At 46.0% G+C, this 19,768-nt stretch overlaps 1 protein-coding gene across 2 annotated transcripts in view; it reads left to right on the top strand.

Moving 5' to 3' along the window:
• Ufd4 (ubiquitin fusion-degradation 4-like) overlaps positions 1-19,768 on the top strand; it is a 162,077-nt gene that overhangs the window by 72,142 nt on the left and 70,167 nt on the right. Inside the window, exons 5-12 of one of the 2 annotated variants that reach the window (XM_055072666.2) lie at positions 1,685-1,743; positions 2,380-2,597; positions 7,087-7,262; positions 10,488-10,611; positions 11,283-11,475; positions 12,799-12,940; positions 13,449-13,655; positions 15,036-15,362. In XM_055072666.2, coding sequence (XP_054928641.1) covers positions 1,685-1,743; positions 2,380-2,597; positions 7,087-7,262; positions 10,488-10,611; positions 11,283-11,475; positions 12,799-12,940; positions 13,449-13,655; positions 15,036-15,362 — 1,446 coding nt within the window. Of the gene's footprint in view, positions 1-1,684; positions 1,744-2,379; positions 2,598-7,086; positions 7,263-10,487; positions 10,612-11,264; positions 11,476-12,798; positions 12,941-13,448; positions 13,656-15,035; positions 15,363-19,768 lie in introns of both variants that reach the window. The other variant, XM_050181328.3, reaches the window with a different exon arrangement.

Raw genomic sequence — 19,768 nt, 5'->3', positions numbered from 1 at the left:
TGTCAGTGTGGTTTTATGTAATTTGTCAAAACAGCTGTTCATTATTTGAAAAGTGTTCTATATTTGTATTGCATTTGTCACTATTCGGGTCGTCTTTGATTCGGTGTCCAAAATAACTGCAGTCGAACCTCAATGTAATGAACGCAGGTTTAACAAATTATCGGGTGTAACGAATATAGTAAATAACAAACAAAAATTTGTGTTAGATGTGACTTCATTATGGGAAGGTATAGTGCATTTGCACAACCACTAGGGGTGTGCGAATAGCGACTTTTGAGACCGAATCGAATACAAAACGAGTAGTGCCAGAATCGAGTCAGATATCGAATACTTTTCGAATAGTTTTTGAATAATGAATAGCCGCTATCACAATTAATATGAAACAATGTTCAAATCCTAGTATTCTGAAAGTTATCAAGTTTCTGTCATTACATAGTATGTCATAAAACCTTGTTTAATAAAAGAGCAAATGGAGCATTAGGAGCAAACTAGTAGTTTCTTTGCATGCATGGGACCCTTCAGAAAGTGCAAATGATCATTGTATATAGCCAGTATGGTATGGCCACCTAAGCAATGTAGTCAGCTCCGGCCACTACGCGAGCTTTTATGTGTTATCTCTATGCTGTGCCGGCAGGGGTGAAAATGTACTGTTCCTTTTGCTCCAATTTTATGTTTATTTGGGCACAGTTGACGTCTTGAAATTTAAAAATGTATTAGAAAAACATTCGCAATTACGAATAGTGACTATTCGATTTGAAGACCAAATCGAATAGGACGCTACACGATTTCTTATTTGAAAGTTTAGAATATTCGCACACCCCTACAAACAACAGAACACGTGGCCGGTACTGCCTCTCCTGTCGTGTTCTTTGTGCTGATCTTATTGGTGTGACTAATAACCTCCCCACGGCCACGGATGTGCGCGCTTGAGTATTTGCTTGCTTGCTTGCTGTAATTATGCTTTTATGTAATTAACTGTGTGTATTCATTTGCAGAAGGCTCATACCTATGTGCGATCTTGAAAGTGCATGTCATGATGCAGTGCTATGGAACACATTGTGCTCACACTCTTTTTTTTTTTTTCTGTGTCATTGTCTGGTGTCATTCATAAGCCATGTGGTCATTTCTTGGCAGTTAAACACCTAGAATTAATTCACACCTTTATGTTGTCCAGGGCTGGCATAGTGTAAAAATATTCAAATTTGTTTTTATTCAGAATTTGCCATTAGCCTTCCGTGATAGGTCAGAATGGTTCGGGCTCAGCTCATGTGGGCGGGCCCTTTTTTTTGGTGCATTGTAGATTCAAGGTATTTCTGGCCTAACTTTTGGGAAGGCAAACAGATTTCCAGTCTTCAAGTTTGCTCTAAGAAAGTCTACTGTAGTAGTTTGGCTAAGAGTCTGCTGCCATGTTGTACAACGCATGGTCTGAAAAAAACTCATAATGAGCATCTTTTCTCTAGTTGATAGAGCACTGCAGACTATAGGCTTTTCAGCTGCTTTTAGTACTAGCTTGCAAACTTTTGTAGTTTCTGTGCAGTGGTCTGATTTCCAGGGACTTCTTCTTTTTGATCCAATGATTACGAGAGGGTTTCAAGAGTTTGTTTCACGAATGTCGTGGTAGTCACAGTCCACAATGTTCTCGTCCCCAATGTTAAAGCATTGCTGCATCAATGCTTGCCTGCAGGATCTGCTAAGGTCAGAGCTTCCCGATGCCATCGAGTCGGCCCTTCAAGGAGATGAACGGTAAGCAGGGGTTTGCAAAGGGAGCTGTTTGGTCAAATGAGTTCTCAAAGGCGTCATGCCTCCAAATACGTAATATTTATTGAGACATTGAGATGCTGTTAATAGAGTGCTTTAGTTGAGCGGACCGTAAGGACACTCAACTAAAACACTAATAACATTATGGTGTTTGAGACACTTGGACTGGTTCCTCATGCGGGGATCAGTGTGGCAGCAGTAACTAAAGGGCACTGATAGGATGTGCCGTACTGTGCAGCGTCTGGTGCACCCAATTCAGTAAGTGTTCTTGCATTTAAAGGCAAATGTTAAGATTTACTGAAATTAGAACATATCTTTTATTTATGGCATAAATGTTATTGTGAAAAATTCCTGGATATTGCATATTTAAGAACAAACTAGCATAACACCAAGTTTGCAACTCTGTAAATTTGAGAATGAAAAATGACATCTCAATTATTAAGCTGCTGTCACTTAAAATCTATAAGACGAAGTTTGCCCTTCATTTTATCTTTCAGCAATCAACTTCTTGTCGCAATATAACACCATAGCTTTGAAAGAATACTTTGTCTGTCCGCTACAAAATCATCTGGTGTCTCGATAGTGTCCCGCTAAATGTTGGTCGTGCCGCCATGGTCACAGGTGTGTTCTGGACACAATGCGCCTGGTGGACCTTCTCCTGGTGCTCCTGTTTGAAGGCCGCAAGGCACTGCCCAAGGCCGGCGTGGCCTCGGTCTCCACGCGCCTGAGCTCCCTCCGCCGGGTGGACAGTGCGGGGGGCGAGCGCACCCACCGGCAGCTCATTGACTGCATACGCAGCAAGGATACGGATGCACTCGTGGACGCCATCGACTCGGGCGGTAAGCGCTGGTCCGCTGCCTGTGGCGTCCGTTGAAAGGATGTGCAGATCCAGAATTTTGTGTAGTTGTGGTGTTCTTGTTATGCACCACTATATTAGCATACTCCAGGCTTAGAAACTGGGCACAGTAGACTCCTGTTAATCTCACCCCGACGGGACCGATAAAACTGGTAAAGTTGTCCGGCTGATCGACTAAAATATGATGGCGGGGGAAAAAAAATAAGAAACTCCAAGACACACCGCTGGTTCATTTGGCAGTACTTGCCCAATTCTAACGCTCCTCCCGCATCAAATGCATGCCCACTTTCTATGTATTAAAGTACAAAACTAGCATAGAAATGGCCCTTAAAGCTTCTAAACAGAGCAAAAATGCAAGGCTTGCCCAATTCTTTAGAAAAAAAATTTAAAAAATGGGCGGGGGTATAATACAGGGGTGGCCAAACTGCAGCTCCTGGTGGGTCCCGTTGTGGCTCCTGGCTCTCTGACATCTGTAACCCCCTCCCCCCATATTTCAGCCTCTCGAGACCAGCTTCCTTTATATTGTGGAACTTCAAGGTGCTTGCTTCACGAATAGGGAAGCGCAGTGCAGAGCCGCAATGAGCAATCGCTTGCATGAGTGGTGTTCACTGTGGCCACCAGCTTTGTAGCTTTGTCAAAGTAAAAAAAAAATTTACCCCCCCCCCCCCTTTACTGCAGCTCATCTTACCTTTTTCATGGCTGTTTGCATATGCCTGTCTGGCCAGTGTGGGTCTAATATGTGTTGCACAATGGCGACCAGTTTCCTAAAGTCAGCTTTGCCAGACAGTTTTTGAAGTAGGCTTTGCTGCAATATATTCGTGTTATGCGGTAAAGCATACAAACATTGCGAAAGTGATTTTGGTTTGGTACCCAACTGCACTGTGCAGGCAATTTTAGGTCCTTCCCCTTTTTTCTTTCTCTAAGAAAAATAGTAGATGCACGTTAGAATTGAGTAAATACCGTAACCAGACATTGGTGAGCTACGGTATTGCTTGAAAGTCTTCCTAGGGCGGCCAAAAGTAGGAGTTGTCAGTGCATTCACTTTCCCCTAAGCTACACCGAGCCAGATGCTGCCCCTAAAGGGGTCACTATTGGGGTCACCACAGGGGTCAGGCATGTGTTTGCTGAATGGTAATGTTTCAGTCATCCGGCGAAGGCTAATTTTAGGATCTAAATAACGAAAGTTAGGACCCATGAAATGCATGGGCGCTGGCCTGATCTTTTGGTCAAGACCAAATTGACTGGAGTCGCAATAGCTGGGTGTGACTGTATAAAGCAGTGTCCTAGACAGTCCCGGGCAGCCCAACATGAGAAATGAAGAGACGTGGCTGTGCCTCATGTGCCTATTGGATGTGGTGCCACACCTGTGTTTTTAGCAGGCTGAGTCAAGGTTTTTGTTTTGTGCATGAATATTTTTGGTATAAAGGACTGCAATTATCTGACTTTAACGTGTTTGGCCAGCTTAGAAAGGGCAGCTTTAAGGGATTGACTGAAAAGAAAAGTAATTTCTGCTCATAGTTTTCTTTCCTCTGATGCTAATGTAATTGGCCATGCACCAGACTTGAAGACTTGTTGGGATTCTTTCACAATTTGAGGGTTCTTTCATTCCTTGCTTTTTCTTTTTTTCAATACATGCAGCCTCACAGAATCAGTTTTCGTCTGGCAGATTTATTATTTTCAGAATCTTTTTCAGAAATGTATTACATTACACATGCGATTTTCTCTATGTACTGGCAACACAGTTCATTGATATTGGCACCAGGCAGAAACTGGAAAACTTATGTTCCAGCCTAGTAGCATAAAGCTTCAACTAGTGTTCTATGATAAAGCTTGAAAGGGAAATTGTCGTCCAAACAAATGTAGTACAAAGCTACCATAGAAACCCATCTGGGTTTCTCATAAAGAAAGCTTCGCAGTTGAGGAAAAATGCGTCCTGGTTTGGGATTGCCATATTCAGTGTTCCTGTGCGTTGATTAGTCTGCGAATTCGCCCTCGCGCTGCGACCTGCTAGCCTCCTGGTCAGCTCGGCAGGTAGAGGAATCGCCCCGGAAAAGCGTTGGTCCCGGGTTCAAATCCCTGACCGGGATGACTTGTTGATCAACTGCAAAGCTTTCTTTCAGAGAAACCCGAATTGGTTTCCATTGTAGCTTTGTGCTACATTCAGGCAGATGACATTCTCCCTTTCATCACACTTTCTCCACCTTGCGGGATTCCACCAGAACTGATTTGCCATACATGTTTGTGCAGTCACCCTGCAAGTGTAATTATTTTGTGTGCATGGATTGATTTACCATGCTGCTCAAGTATGCAAGCTCTTTTGGCGTAAGCAGCCTCTAGAAAGTGATATCTAGTGAATCCGGGTTAAGCATGGAGGTGTGGCAGAATTTATCTATTCTGCCAGAACTGCCAGAACACACGTGAAGTGTTAACACAGAGTTCTTTCTTCTTATCTGCCAAATGAAAGCCGTAGGTGCAACTCCTCGAATAAAAGACGTGCGACTACAACTGGAACACATTGATGTGTTACTAAGTGGCTAAAACCGGTGTAAGAAATGAGTAGGATAAGAGGATACGAGGTGTTTGGTCTTTTGTTAGATGCTAGTACTAAATGTCAAAATAGTCGGGTAACATATAAATAGTAAACTGGACATAGACATAGATAGCTTGTTGCAGGTTGCGCCGAACGCGCATTCTCCACCGTAAGTGGGTGTACTTTACCAGTTAAGCTACCGTGGCGATTGTCCTCCCATTCACTTGCATGGTAGGGATGGCCAATAAATTTTTTATTCAATTAACGATTAATTATTAATCATTTTAGCTTTTAATCAATTAATTGCTTTTGATGCAGGGTTTTTCATCAATTAATTGATTGAAGGGAGATAGATAGAGAGAGAGAGGGAGAGGAAACGCTCAGTTTGGCATCACTCGACACTCGGAAATGCAGTTGACAGTCGCTCTGCCACAGCCGCACAGTCACTGCTCGTGCGCCACCATTCCAGTACGGTTTCAGAATTTTTACACCACTCCCGTCAAACTCTCGAAAACGATTAATCAAACAGGTCTGATCGATTAAACTTGTATAAATGAAAGGTGGACATCGATGAAGATTAATCGTTTTGCGGGATACATTTAACCCTTTCGCTGTCACTGACGTACCGGTACGTCATCGCGCTTCCCCCCCACGGTGTCACTGACGTACCGGTACGTTCTCTATCGTGCGTTCAAAATTTCGCGCCTGAGCGCAAAAACAGGCGCTCCTGGTTTGGCCACGCCATCTGTTGACTCTTTCTACAAGTTCGTATATTCGCTCCAACCTGTGTTAACCCATGTATTGAAGAGTACGGTGCGACTGCCACTCCCCACTTTCTCTTTGCTGAGTGGCGCGGTGGCTCCGCGTTCGCTGGATCATGCGCCGCGCGCGTGTGGTTATGGGTTCAAGGGTTGTTCTGTAATCTCCGCTGGTTTGAAGGTTTTTATTTTTCTTCTGTTGGTGTGCCCGCTACGGCGCGTCAAGTTCAGGCGCACGTGCCGTTGCCTCTCCAAAAGGGGTGACTCGATTGCTACTTTCGCTCTCTCGCCGCACCCTCGCTTCCGACTTGCAGCAGTAAACGTAAAGCCCTTCGAACTTTGTTTAGCCTTTTTTCATCTCCCTCTGTCTTCTTGATCACGCAACGTCCCATTTCTCTCCGTTGCGCGGGCGACTGAAAGCGCATCCTCCCTGCGCGCGGTTACTTTCGGATGGCTCGGCGCGCGGGACCTTCGTCTGCTCATGGGAGCGGTGGCTGAATTCCGATTCAGAATACGAGCCGAGCTCGGATTCGGACTCGGACAAAGTCGCTTGAGACGAAGAGGGTTCCGCATCGTCAGATTCGGATGTTGAACAGATTTTATAGTCAGGCTGATGATGATGATGATGTTTACTAACAACAGCTGCAGAACACTGAAATGTGCATATTGCATTGACTATGTTATTTGTATACCAATCATAATCAAAAATAAATTGCTATGTTCATTCCCTGTTATGCTCGTTCCCTGAAACCAAGCCGACACTGGGGGTGCGTCACGGCCAGAAACGTCCGACAGCGAAAGGGTTAATTGATTAATCATTAGTCTATATTACCAACCTTTGCTTGGGTGTGCAAGATCAGCCCTGGGAGTGTTAGCCAGCACCACTCACATGCAGGGTGGTTGGACGTTCAACGCCATTTTAGTCTCAGGTGTCGCATTGTATGTGAGCTTTAGGAGCAGGCAAGTGGCCAATAAATCGATCAGCTTGGCATCAAGGCTGCCAAATTCAAATTCAAAGCCCAGGCTGTGCAATGCACTAGATGTTTAGACGGATCCAAGAAACTCCATATTGTGTGTGTGTGTGTGTGTGTGTGTGTGTGTGCGTGTGTGCGCGCGCGCGCGCGCGTATGCTGGGACTTGTTTGCCTGACATTCCTCCTCTCCCTATTGTTGCGTTGGCTGCAGGCATCGAGGTGAACTTCATGGACGACGTGGGCCAGACGCTGCTGAACTGGGCCTCGGCCTTCGGGACACAGGAGATGGTGGAGTTCCTTTGCGACAGGGGCGCTGACGTCAACAAGGGCCAGCGCTCCTCTTCCCTCCACTATGCCGCCTGCTTTGGCCGCCCTGGTGTGGCCAAGGTGGGCGGTGCTCTTGTGTCTCTCTCTCGCTTGCATTCGTTCATTCGTCTTCATTGGCCTCTTTGTGTCCGCTGCGGAATGAAGGCCTTCAGTGATCTCCAATTAACCCCTAGCCGATCCCATCGTGCACCTTCAAATTTCCTAATCCCACGACCTGCCATCCTCAGCTGTGCTTCCCTTCTCTTGGCACCCATTCTGTAAATACAGTAAACCACCAGTCATCTACCTTACACATTACGTAGCCTGCCCAATTCCATTTGTTCCTCTTGATGTCAACTAGAATATTGGCTGCACCCATTTGCTCCCTTATCCTAACCGTTGTCTTTCTGTCTCGTAACGCTTCGCCTAACACTTTTTGTTGCATCACCTGTTGCACAGTCCTTAACATCCTTTCAAGCTTCTTCATTAATCTCCATGTTTCTGTCCTATAAGTTAGTACTGGTAGAAGGCAACGACTGTACACTTTTGAAGAAATTTTGATTTTATTGGCTCAATAGGGTCACTTAGGGCTTGCACGAAGCTCGGAAACAAACCTGGTTTTCAAGTCGACCTGTTTGAGAGTGCATTTATTTAACTTAAGGGGAGACGTGGGTCCCAAAACTAACTTTGTTAATCTTAGTGTGAACGGGATGATATTTAACAGTATTGTTGAGCTTTTTCTGCTGATTGCAAATATCTAATTAGATTTTGTATATCTTCATTAGAACAAATGATGCAAAGTTTTTAATACAGAAATTAAATCAATTTCTTACGGGACTTTTCAAAAGCTTAACTTTGTCAAAAGGAAAAACAAAGTATACGGCCAGAACGCCAGAGAGTAGCTCTAGCCGGTGATGCTATTTTTATTGTTCTCAGTGCAATTATAATGCAAAAATACCAGATGTAAACATAATTTCAATATTTTTGCTAATTTTCATTTGTATTTAGTGGCAATTAAAATTTAGCCGGCAACATTAGAAATAAATAAATAGCATCACCGGCTAGATCCATTCGACACAAATATATTGATACCAAACATTTTGCTGGTACTTAGAAAGAACATATGAAGATCCCCCGTAAGGCAGTGTGCGGTGTCCAAAAAAATGAAGCTGAGAAAAACAAGTTTGAACTTTCACTTCACTATAACTTTTAATGGACTAACAATATGACAATATAAATTGAACCACCATGTAGCCCTGTCTTTCAGCAACAAGTTCATGACATATATATGGCCATTTTGCAAAAATAACATTGAGATATTGGTTGCAAAATCATGCATAGTCATTGAAAGCAATGCCAGAAAGCTAGCACCACGAGCTTCACATTCCTATTTTAGTTCCTTGTTGTACAGAAGGCACACAAATGGCATTCCTATGCAAATAAAGTTGCGCAGAGTTCATGGCCACAACAAAATATGTCCTTTCCACAAAGTTTATGGCTACAACAAAAAATTTGGATCAAATCCCAGTGGTGGTCGCCATATTTTAATGGAGCTGAAATGCAAAAATGTTCCTTTGCTTGTGTTGTGGCGCTTCCCAAGTGGTCAAAATTGGTCCAGGATCATATCACGGTTTTGGAACGTAAAATCCCAGAACTCAAATTTAAAAAAAAAAATTATCTTTTGCACACTCTCACAATTGTGCATTCAGCAAGAGGTCACACCTATACCTATAAAAGCCCAGGACTGTAGGCAGAGTCTGTTGGTGGCATGTGCCTCTTTGCAAGCTTGTTTATCAAAGCATTTCTGTTTTTGTGATCCTTGTTGGACATGTGAAGCCTCCGACGATCCTTTCGCGCATGCCACACGTGGAGCACTCCAGCACAAGCTTGGCACAGAGCCCGTACTCCTTGGCGGGGTCCTTTGAAAGCATCAGCGTTTTCTTGGCGCACACGGGACACGGCATAAGTCCAAAAAAGTCTTGCACCACGGATAAATCCACGATCGCAAGTTCCGTTCCGCTGTCGCTGACGTCCTCTTTCGTGTCAACACCCAGCAGCTCCAACTTTCGCTCCGTTGCAGACTGCGACGCCAGGCGCGTTTTCGCCTTATCGGCGATCGCTGCGCGCTTGCTTCTTTCTTTGGTCGTGAAGAAAACTGTATCTACGCGGTCAGCGCCAACACGCGAGGCGTGGGTGGACGAAGTGTTGATGCTAGACGTACTGGGTTGCAGCTCGGAACTCGATCCGGCAGAATCTTCAGGCAGACCAGCAGCCGGCAACTCCGGGTACACGACAGCATCCGTCTTCTGTCGCGCATTCCACGGCCGCCTTCGCGCCTTGCCGAACGCTTGACGCGTAGTAGTCTTCATACGACGGTCTCCTCCAGCCTTTCGGGCAGCGAAAAACACTTTATCGAACGTTGTCGAGAAGCGAGCGGCCGAACATTCACAGCGGCGCGATGAAACCACACAAACACGCAGCGCGCACGAGAGCGACCAGCCTGTCGGGAACGTGGGAGTCGGCACTCAAACGGCGCCGGACCAATAGGAGCGAGGCGAGCGGGGGGCGTGCGTGCTTTGGCCAATCAGCGGCACGGGTGCATCCTTCAGAAATGACGCGATAGCGTCGGTTCCTCCTCACCTACGCCATATTGAACCGGCGCAAAATACGCACTAAGAAAGCAGCTTCCAAACAAGCTCAAGATGGCGCCCGCCGGCCAACGCGTTCGCAAATGACGACGGCGCGAAGTTCGAACATTTTTGGCGATATTTTGCTAATTCCGCGGCCACCCTGGCCCATATAAGTGTTTATTTTTATTATTTTCCGATTAAATTTAGGTTTTAGATTTCGCGGAGGGATTCTTGAATGTATAAACTTAGCGAAAACGCACTTTTCCGAAAATCGACTTTTTTGCGATTTTTTGACGTTTCAAGACCCGCGTCTCCCCTTAATGGCCACTGGCACAACATAACACAGAATGTGTGACTCGTGACTTTGGCAGCCAAATAAACGACCAGGAATTCAAAGTGCTGTGTGTGCCACTACTTCACTGCAGCCTTCATTGTAGTCTACCTGTGCGAGTCGCCAGGAAGTTTAGCTTCCTACAGTACTCACGTCCTGCTAACTCTGTTGTTTTGCTTTTGCCACTGTCTTCATCTTGAAGTATTGCTCTTGTTACCAGTGTTTCTTTGCTCATTGTCATTAACATTTCACAATTCAACGTACTGTCCACCTAGTTTCTTTCTTGTTGTTCGTTTATTCAGGCGCATTCAGGCGCATTCACGTGTTCCCCGCCATTTGCTGCAGGTTCTTCTTCGGCACGGTGCCAACCCTGACCTGCGCGACGAGGACGGGAAGACGCCCCTGGACAAGGCACGCGAGAGGAACGATGAGGGCCACCGGGAAGTGGCTGCCATCCTGCAGTCTCCCGGTACTTCGCTCTTCTGCCATGCATTGTAGTATGCAGACATGTGCATGCATGCTTTTGAAGGCGGTTCTGCTATTGTGATGGAACACAGAAAAATCTTTAGCAAGTGCCTCCAAGTGAAGCTTGACATAAAAATAACCAAGAACAGCTTCATAGGTGCAGGTGATTGTCTGAAGCAGTTGCAATTCCTAGAGCAAGGGACTCCAGGAGTCGAAAGGGAAAAATGGTCTTCTGCCAGACTATTGCACGAAGCAACAAAAGAAAACCCATAGGGCTTTCTCAGAAATAAATCTTTGCAGTTGAAGAAAAATTCGTCCCGGTCTGAGATTTTTCAACTGCCAAGTTTTCTCTCTGAGAAACCCGTCTGGATTTCCTTTGTAGCTTCGTGCTGCAGTCGAGTGGACGACCATTTTTCCCCTTCCTTAACTTTTCTCCACCTTGCGGGCTTCCTCAGAACTCCTTTACCCAGCACGGCAAGACATTTCGGTGCAAGGGATCAACACTGAAATGTAATTTCGTTGCTGCTATTAAACTGCCCCATGTGACCACCACACTTTTGACTGGCTGCAGGTGTGCTAGCACCATCTTGGTTAAAACTAAAGCTCAACACTTGATGCGAAGCTCAAATGTCTAGCGTGTGCCTTGTGTGGATGCAGGCGAATGGATGTGCCCAGTGGGGGAGTCGCCCGGAGAGAAGAGGTCGTGCGGGGGAGGTGCTTCGTCATCTGGGGCCGGCGGGGTCACGCCTGGCGAGCCAGAGGACGATGGCGAGCCCAAGGGCGACCCCGAGATGGCGCCCGTCTACCTGCGGCGTCTCCTGCCCGTGTTCTGCCTCACCTTCCAGCACACGCTAATCCGCTCAGTCAGGTGAGGTCATTAGCTTGCTTGCCTGCCGACAGGACAGCCTCCGGGTATTGTGAAACAAACGTGAACAAGCGACTATTGCCGCCTCACAGTTACTTTTGTGGACGATAGATATGGGCTTATAAACAAGACTATTGGCACGTGACTGTAGAACTGTAGAGTCACTGTCCTTTCTGTTTATTCTTTTCCATCATTTATCAATACTCGTAGCAGAAAAATGTACAAGTTGCTCACCACGGCCTGTTGCTTATGACTAGGGGTGCGCGGATATCAAAATTTTCAAATACAAATCGAATATCGAATACTTGACTTTGAATATCGAATAATGACATGCACATGCATTTATTGGCCATTTGGGTATATTTTTTATGTTGTAACATTGCAATGTAATTGTCAACCTTAAAAAACTAGACTAGTAAGCCATTATACTGAAACATTGTGTATTTAGGTCATGCTAGCTTTGAAAATTTGGTAATTCCCACTAGCTGTCCTCGCCAGCCTGTGCCTTATTATACCACATCAAATGCCCGTAAACTCGGAGGCATGTGACCCTGTGCTAGTCGTCTCAATTTCTCTCAACCAATAACTCCAGAATTGGGAGTGGAGCTGCAAAACAATACATAAAAGAAAGGGCACCCTCGTTGGCAAAACTGTGCCCCTTGCTACTGAGAGGCTGGCTTTACCGCAAAGCTTAGACGTTTAGTGGCAAAGTGTGGACACTGTAGAAGTGGGCTTTACAGAGGAAATTTTGCTACAGCACGAAATCGTCACAAGATTCATCACAAAATTGCACCAATGTTCTTCGATTAGGTAGAAACAAATGTGAAGAACCGTTTTTGCTGCCGCACAGCCAGCAACATATTCGATTTGATTCTGATATTCATATCAAATGGAATATGCGAACATTCTTGAATATCTATTTGTCGAATCGAATACAAATAATAAAAATATAATATTCGATAATATTCGAACTTTTCAAACATTCGTACGCCCATACCTGTGACTAATGACACAGTTGTAAGAAAGCACTGGCCCACTGAAGTGTTTTTTGCTTCATTCTAATGTTTCCGCACACAACTTAAGTGCACCTAAACAGCAGCAGTGATGCTGAAATTGGCAACAATCTGAGATAAAAGTGAAAGCAAAAGAGAAACTGGGAACTGTTCCAATCACATTTACGTCAGTGAATGCTTCTCAGTGTTGTAAAAACATCAAGAAACTTCAACAGGCAGTGGCTTTAGTTCCGTTAAGTTTAGCTAGGCAATCACGTGTCTTTTGTTGCACTGTCTTGCTTGTTTCCTCACCTTTTCTGTTCTGTGATTGCAGGAAGTCCAGCCTGAACTTAATCAGGAAGATGCTGCACTACATCCAGCCTTCACTACTCAATGACATGGGCAACACAGAGAAGGGTGTACCAAACTTTGCATCACTCGTCGTCGAGGTTCTTGCCAGCGTCCTCGATTCTGAGGTGTGTGTGCTCAGAGGGGTGGCCTTGGAATGTGCAATTGTGTGTGTTGTACTTTTCAAACGAGACCGGTTTTCCTGAGTTCTGAGCCCTGATGGCTCTGGCACTCTTTGGCCTCCCTTGACCCTTGTGCCATAAAAGCCAATTAATCTAATTAATAGGCTCTAAGACGTATGTTTCACATGCACTCCGCCAATGGTATTGGCTCTTAGAAATTCAGCAGTAGCTGCTGGTTGCTCCGGATCAGTCTATGCATAATTAGTGTGAGCAGAAGACAGTTGCACTTACACGTAGGATTCTGATCCACGCTTGGCTAGGATGAAATTATTCAAGGTTCTAACACTTCTTTTAAACCTTTCTTCAGAAGTAGCTTTTAAAATTAACATAGTCTAGGACCACTAAACTATTTCATGCCAAAACGAATCTGTTGCTTTGAGTGTTGCTGTCCACTGCTTTCCTATTTTTGTCGAATTCACGCTTCTGCGTCCTTCTCGTCCCTGGCAACTTGCAGGAGGACGAGGACAGCCTGCTGATCTGCCTGCAGATGATCCAGGAGGTGATGACCAAGGCCCCCACCATCTTCCTGGAGCACTTTGCTCGCCTGGGGGTCTTCTCCAAGGTGCAGGCACTGGCCGGAGGAGGGGCCGCTTTGTCAACTGAGCACTCCTCCGACGAGGCAACGCCGTCCTCTACGGCGCGGGGCCCCCGTGAGGAAGTGGTGAGCTGGCTTTGTGGGCCTTCCATTTGGGGGCCTTTTGTTTCACAGCAGTAGCTGCTGTGGCTTGCGTGCCAGCGCCAGAGAGGCAAGGGAGACAAGACGCAAGGTGTACTAAGTACTGGTGTTTACCCGATTCCAACGCGCACCAAATTTTCTCAGGAAGTGCACCTGAATGTAGCATGCCACCAACTCGTAAAAGAAATATATTGTGTGCCCCCCATGTTTGGCGTTGACTAAAAAAAACGAGACGTGCAACATTTTTGTTCACAGATGGAATGTTTTTTTTTTTTTTTTTTAAATGAGCTTTCTTAATGAATGAGTCATGTCGTCGTCGCCATTTGCATTTCACTGGCTGCAGATTCCAAGCACACTGAGGTGGTGTTCTCAGGCGATGGCTTTTAGAGATACTGCTATCACTCTCACAAGACTCTGCCTCGGACTTGTTGGACTGTGCGTCCAACACCATTCCCATCACTGTGCGCAGATAGCGAGCTTGGCCAGAAACGCTGAGGCCGTTGCATGAAATATCGCGAAAGCGATAGTACCTCTGAAAGTTATTCACTGAAAATGCTGCTCATAGTTGAGCATGAAATAAACGAACAACCTTCACAAAAAATGCAGTCTTGCCGTTTCTTGATGGCGACAACGCTGCATCTGATGGCTGTGATGGTAAGCTGTTGCCGACGCCGCGAACACAGTTTTTGTTTCGTACCTGATTGCAATGTGCAGGCCATTTTTCTGACCCATTTTTCAGAAAAGAGGTTCACATTAGATTCGGGTAAATACAGTAACTACTCTTCATGTCTTGCTTTCTTTTTGTCATCGGCCCATGTTCGTGTGTCGCTAGTCTGTGTGTGTCGCAAGGCCATGTTCGTGTTCCTTGGTGTAATTTGCAAGCCTTGATAATCTAACTAGCTCAAAAATGTATTGTGCTATATTGGGTTCTTCTCATTGTCTTGTCTGTAGGCAGCACAGTGAAACCATACTCATTTCACAGTTAGCAGGAGACGCTATGGAGGCGTTACCCAAAGCTATGCTTGTGCTCAGAGATGTTAAACTCAATTAATCAATCAAAACGGGTTATAGAAAGAATCCTACATTAAATAGGCAGAACTGAGGGTGAACACCATGTTGGGACACCATATAATATAGATATGATGGTGATGTTCACTGCTCACTCTAGCAGTTTTATGTGGCGTCTCAGCGTGATGTTTGGCATCTATCCTATATTATATTGACGTGTGTTTTTAATGCCGCAGATATGTTGCACACCTGAAGGAGTGAGTTAGCCCAGCCTTGTGCTTTATTAAGAGAATGAATTGTTCGCCGGCCGCTCGAGTAGTCATCTAATGTCCCAGCTTGTTGTCCTTCCTTCCGCAGGCCATGGAGCAGCCGACCAGTGCGGCCCAGGAGGAGGAGCCTCAGCCGCAGGCCCAGCAGCCAGCGCCCCAGGAAGACGCGCGCGAGATCGTGGCGGGCCGGCCGTACCACTGGCGCGACTGGAGTCTGGTGCGGGGGCGCGACTGCCTCTACCTGTGGAGCGAGGCGGCCGCCCTGGAGCTCTCCCACGGCTCCAACGGCTGGTTCCGCTTCATCCTCGACGGAAAGCTCGCCACCATGTACTCGAGCGGCAGCCCCGAGGGAGGCTCCGACTCCTCTGAGAACCGGGGGGAGTTCCTCGAGAAGCTCCAGAGGGCACGCACCCTGGTGAGCCGCAGTTTCCCCCACGGTCCTTCAACTTCAGTATTGTTAAGGATGTGCGAATGCTACATTTTAAGTTCGAATCGAATTCGAAGCGAATGGTTGAAATAGTGGTACAGTTGACCAGCATGGCTGTTATTTTGACCCTGACGGGACCGACAAAATTTATCAAATTATTCAGTGGGTCGAATTAAACAAGATGCATAACAAAAATGTTATAACACACCACTGATTCATTTGGCAGTATTTGCCAGAACCTAACGCGCCCCCAGATCAATCGCGCACCCACTTTCTGGGTGTCTAAAAGAAGAAAACTAACCTAGGTATTACATTAAAGCTTGTGAAACAAGTAGAAATTCAACATGCACCCGATTTATTTAGCAAGAAAAATGTGTTGCACAGTGGCGGCCAGTTTCCTAAAGTTGGCTTCGCCACATAGTTTTAAAAGTCAGCTTAAGCGCAGTACATTTGTTTTATGCAGTAAAGTATACGAACGCCACGAAGGAAGCTTTAGATTCATGTTCGGTTGCACCGTGCAGGTAATTTTCAGGCCAGTTTCCCTGGAAAAGAAAAGCCGCACGTTTTTAATCTCGTCAATACCATAATTGGACATGGTGAGCTACGGTTACTGCTTGAAAAATCTCCCCTAGGGCGGGCAGGCAGGAAAAAGGCATTTTTGGCTAGCGAATTTTTTTACATGTGTTCAACACATTCACTGTCTTCTAAGCTTTGCCAAGACAGACTCTGCCACTAAAGGGGTTGCTATCAGTGTCACCATAGGGGTCAGACTTGTGCGTGCTTACTCCTCAAGTTCGAATTATCCAAAATAATTATAGTCTGGGCCTATCAACATTCATGGGTGACGTGCACAGGTGGGGACAGCATGTGGACAGCGTGGGGGAAGAGTCGCTGAGTGCGGTAACGAAGTGGATGTTGGCAACTAAGTTGTCGGCCTGTCGTTCGTAACAATTTTATTGATGGCTCGTGCAGCAGCGAGTCGGAGGATGTCGCCTTAAAGGGCCCCTCACCAGTCCCCATAGCAAATTTCGGTTATATGCTGCAAGTTGTTACGTGCCCTCTGTTCTGCCGCAAAAATTTTTCATATCGGCTCATTAATAGCTGAGATAGATATATTTCGGTGTCGCGAACCCATGATTTCAGCAGGCCGGCTCCACTGCCAAGCAAAACGCTCTTTCCACTCGCCCCGTCTAGCCTTCGCAAGCGAATTTCCTTCCGTGTTCTCCCACACCAGACCTTGAGGATCAAGTGACGCATAGGTCACAGGCCCCACCTTAATTTTTTTCTCCTCGCTTTTATTTTTTTTTCGGCGCTACACATTTCCGCTAACGGCGTCGTGCGCGAGCTGCTGTCTCTTTTGCGCAGCGCACAATTTTGCGCGTTGTGCACAAGGAAACATGACTAGCGGCATAATTCTATGCTACACGAATACTGAGGCAGAACAAGCGGATCGCAGAGCATGATCACGTGCTGGAGCATGGTAGAACATGGCATAGAGGGCGCAGCTGAGCAAGACAGTGATTGAAGTGCGGAGTGCAATTTAAAGAAATGTTTTCGTCGAGTTTTCCTAACTCGTATTATACACGGATAAAACTTTTTTTTTTTTTCATTTCGCGTCCCAAAAATTTCACCTCGTACTGTATGTGGGTTCGTATTACACGCCGGTTTTTACAGTACGTTCTGTATCCGCATAAATTGTACCGGCTTATTGTGTAAGTATCGTTTAACACGTAGTGTTTGCACTTTTCGTGAGATAATCATAGCGGTAAGTTGGCCAGGCAGAAAAACGAGCCTCAGAGATCAGAACGGTCTTCAAGTGCAAACACAGAGCGTGCTTTAAAGGTTAAAGCCAAATTAGCATCAATATCATTGCGGCGCCAAGCCAGAGAGCATTGTGGGCTGGCTAGTGGTCGCCTGTGTTGTGGTGTCGTGCAAGCTAGGACTCCGAGCTCTTTCTCCGAGCTTCAGCTCGGAGAAAAATCGAGTGCTCTGCAAAAAAAGAAAAATTGGACGTTGTTTGTACTATCGAACATGGCAAGAAGTTGGTGCTGGCACACGAGAGGGATCTACCGTTGACTACGGTGTGTGGCATTTGGAATGTGAAGAAGAAGATGCTCGGAAGTGCTGCTGGGACTGTGAAAAAATCTACAAGGTTCAACTTTGCGAAGTTTGACTTTTTGCCTTTGTTGCGTCTTTTATTGCCGAAGTGTCTCCTAACGATAGTGATGAGGACGTCACGGAAAGCCACAGCACGAACGATTCAGGCCCGGCAGTGGCAGAAGCTGCACGTTACGTCAGCCTCATGCGGGTGTTTGTTGAGAAGAGGAGGCTGGCGGAAAAGTTGGCTCGCAGCTTAATTAAGGGAGTTTGAGGCCATTGTCGTCGCTGCTAGGCTGCCACGACATATAAAATCAAAATAAGGCTTTTGTCATGCGAAATGAATAAGTACTACATGCTTTTTGCCCTGTCACCACACTCTCGCTGAGTTCCGTTTTTGACAGATAAGTGGGCGATCTTGCGCTATTTAGGTTAAGGGGGGACGCGGGGATCAACTATGGAAAAACGACCCAAAAATCACTTTTCAGAAAGTTGCAGATTCCGAATCTTTGACCCCTTTTCTATAAGTTTTCCAAGTATTTACGCTGAAAACTACTGCTAAGTACCATAAATAAATATATACATCAGGCAATACAGCGAAAATTTCGTGAAAATCGGTGGAAAAGTCGCGGTTTTCGAGCGCCCCTAGCTCCGGAACGGCAGTACGCGGCGCGGCCATGCTGGTACCGTTGAAAAGCGCGCCTCTTCGCCTTTTGACGCCCCTCTTTCATTTCCTGATAGAGAGAAGAGCAAGCATAAAAACATAAAAAGTATGAAGGTCGCGGAGCTGCTTGTTACGGCCGCCGATTGGCTTGCTCCGTCACGTGCGTTCTATGAGCCGCCCCATTGGCCGGGTCTGGAAGCGAGCTGCTGCGGCGTCTGCTTCTCCCGTTTCTTCGCGCGCCGGCTGCTGCGCCTTTGTTTACGTGTTGGATATTCGAGGCACACCGCCGCTTCATCGCTTTATTCCGATTTGAGTTTTCTATTTCATTTTGTGGTTTCGAGCATGACTGGGCGGACGTGGACGACGAAATATGCTACCAAGCACCGCTTCGGCAGCCACAAGCGCAAGCCGCCGAACATCCGAACGATAAGTAGTCCTAGCAGAGATGTGTCCGCGCGCTAGCTTGCAAGAGAGACTGTCGACGCATTGCCGGGCAGTTCGCAGGCTGTTGCAGCCTTGAGCTTCAATGGTGATGATACTGAACTAAAAACGGCTTTTTCTGATGCTTCCGGGCCTGCGACGTCCCGTAAGTACTCCGCGACGTACCCCGATTGTGCCATCGCCGTCACCGAGATGAACGACGAAAGTGCGGTCCAAGCGCGTGCGTCTGCCGGCCGTGAAAACGAACCGTGCATCAGCAACGGTCGCACCATACAGTCGCATCTTGAGTCACAATTCATCTTGGCGGAGGTGTTGAATGTGACCGCCGCCACTGTCCGCGCGTCACTTAGTTTTGTGCCGGCAACCGAACGGCAGATGGGGTTTACGGCGGGAGGAGCATGCTCGGTGGTGACGGACTCAAGTGAGTCGAGCGGCTGAGAAAGATGCCTTGAACAAGAAAAGGGCACAAAAAGCACATGAAAGCAAGCATAAAAGATCCAAGAAGCCAAGAGATCAACCTGACACCTGCACCTACAAGGCCGGTGGTTTCTACTCGAATAAACATGGCTCAAAACTTCGAACACCTTTTTCTCAAAACTTTTTTCTACCACCAAGGTCAACTTGCAAAGCCAATATCTCAGCCACTGTTATGAATATTTTTACACCGTTTGTTTTGTTACACTCATTGTGCACCACTGCACACAGTGACATGTTTTGCTTCCAAATTGTTGCTTCAATAATTTGTTATCTTTTGTTTTCACAGTCGAGATTTTCATGCAACTGAAGTAGCTACCAAAGAATTAGAATATAAAAAAAATCTGGTAGGCTAAAAAAAATTACAGGAATGTCACTGTGTGGAGGATACATATAGGAGTGCTATCAATGTTTGCTTGAACTCCTACCATCAATATACAGGTGTGCAGGCATTTTGCAAAAATGAAAGCAGAAAAATTTTGTAAACAAAAAGGTACTTCAGATATTGCAGCCATATTTTCACAGTTTTGTTTATGTGATATTATTAACACCTGTGCAAACTTTCATCAAAATCGGCTGGTAAATAAAAAAGTTACCTTTGATCCCCATGTCCCCCCTTAAGCAGTACTACCGTTTAGTGCATACTTTTTTCGAGCTCCGGCCAACTACGCTTGAACAAGGTTTCACTGTATTCGGGTATTCAGACATCCCCAATTGT

Source organism: Dermacentor andersoni, chromosome 7, assembly GCF_023375885.2.
Source record: "Dermacentor andersoni chromosome 7, qqDerAnde1_hic_scaffold, whole genome shotgun sequence".
NCBI lineage: Eukaryota > Metazoa > Arthropoda > Arachnida > Ixodida > Ixodidae > Dermacentor > Dermacentor andersoni.
Note: the sequence above shows the minus strand (reverse complement) of the source record. Positions and strands in the feature narration are given on the sequence as shown.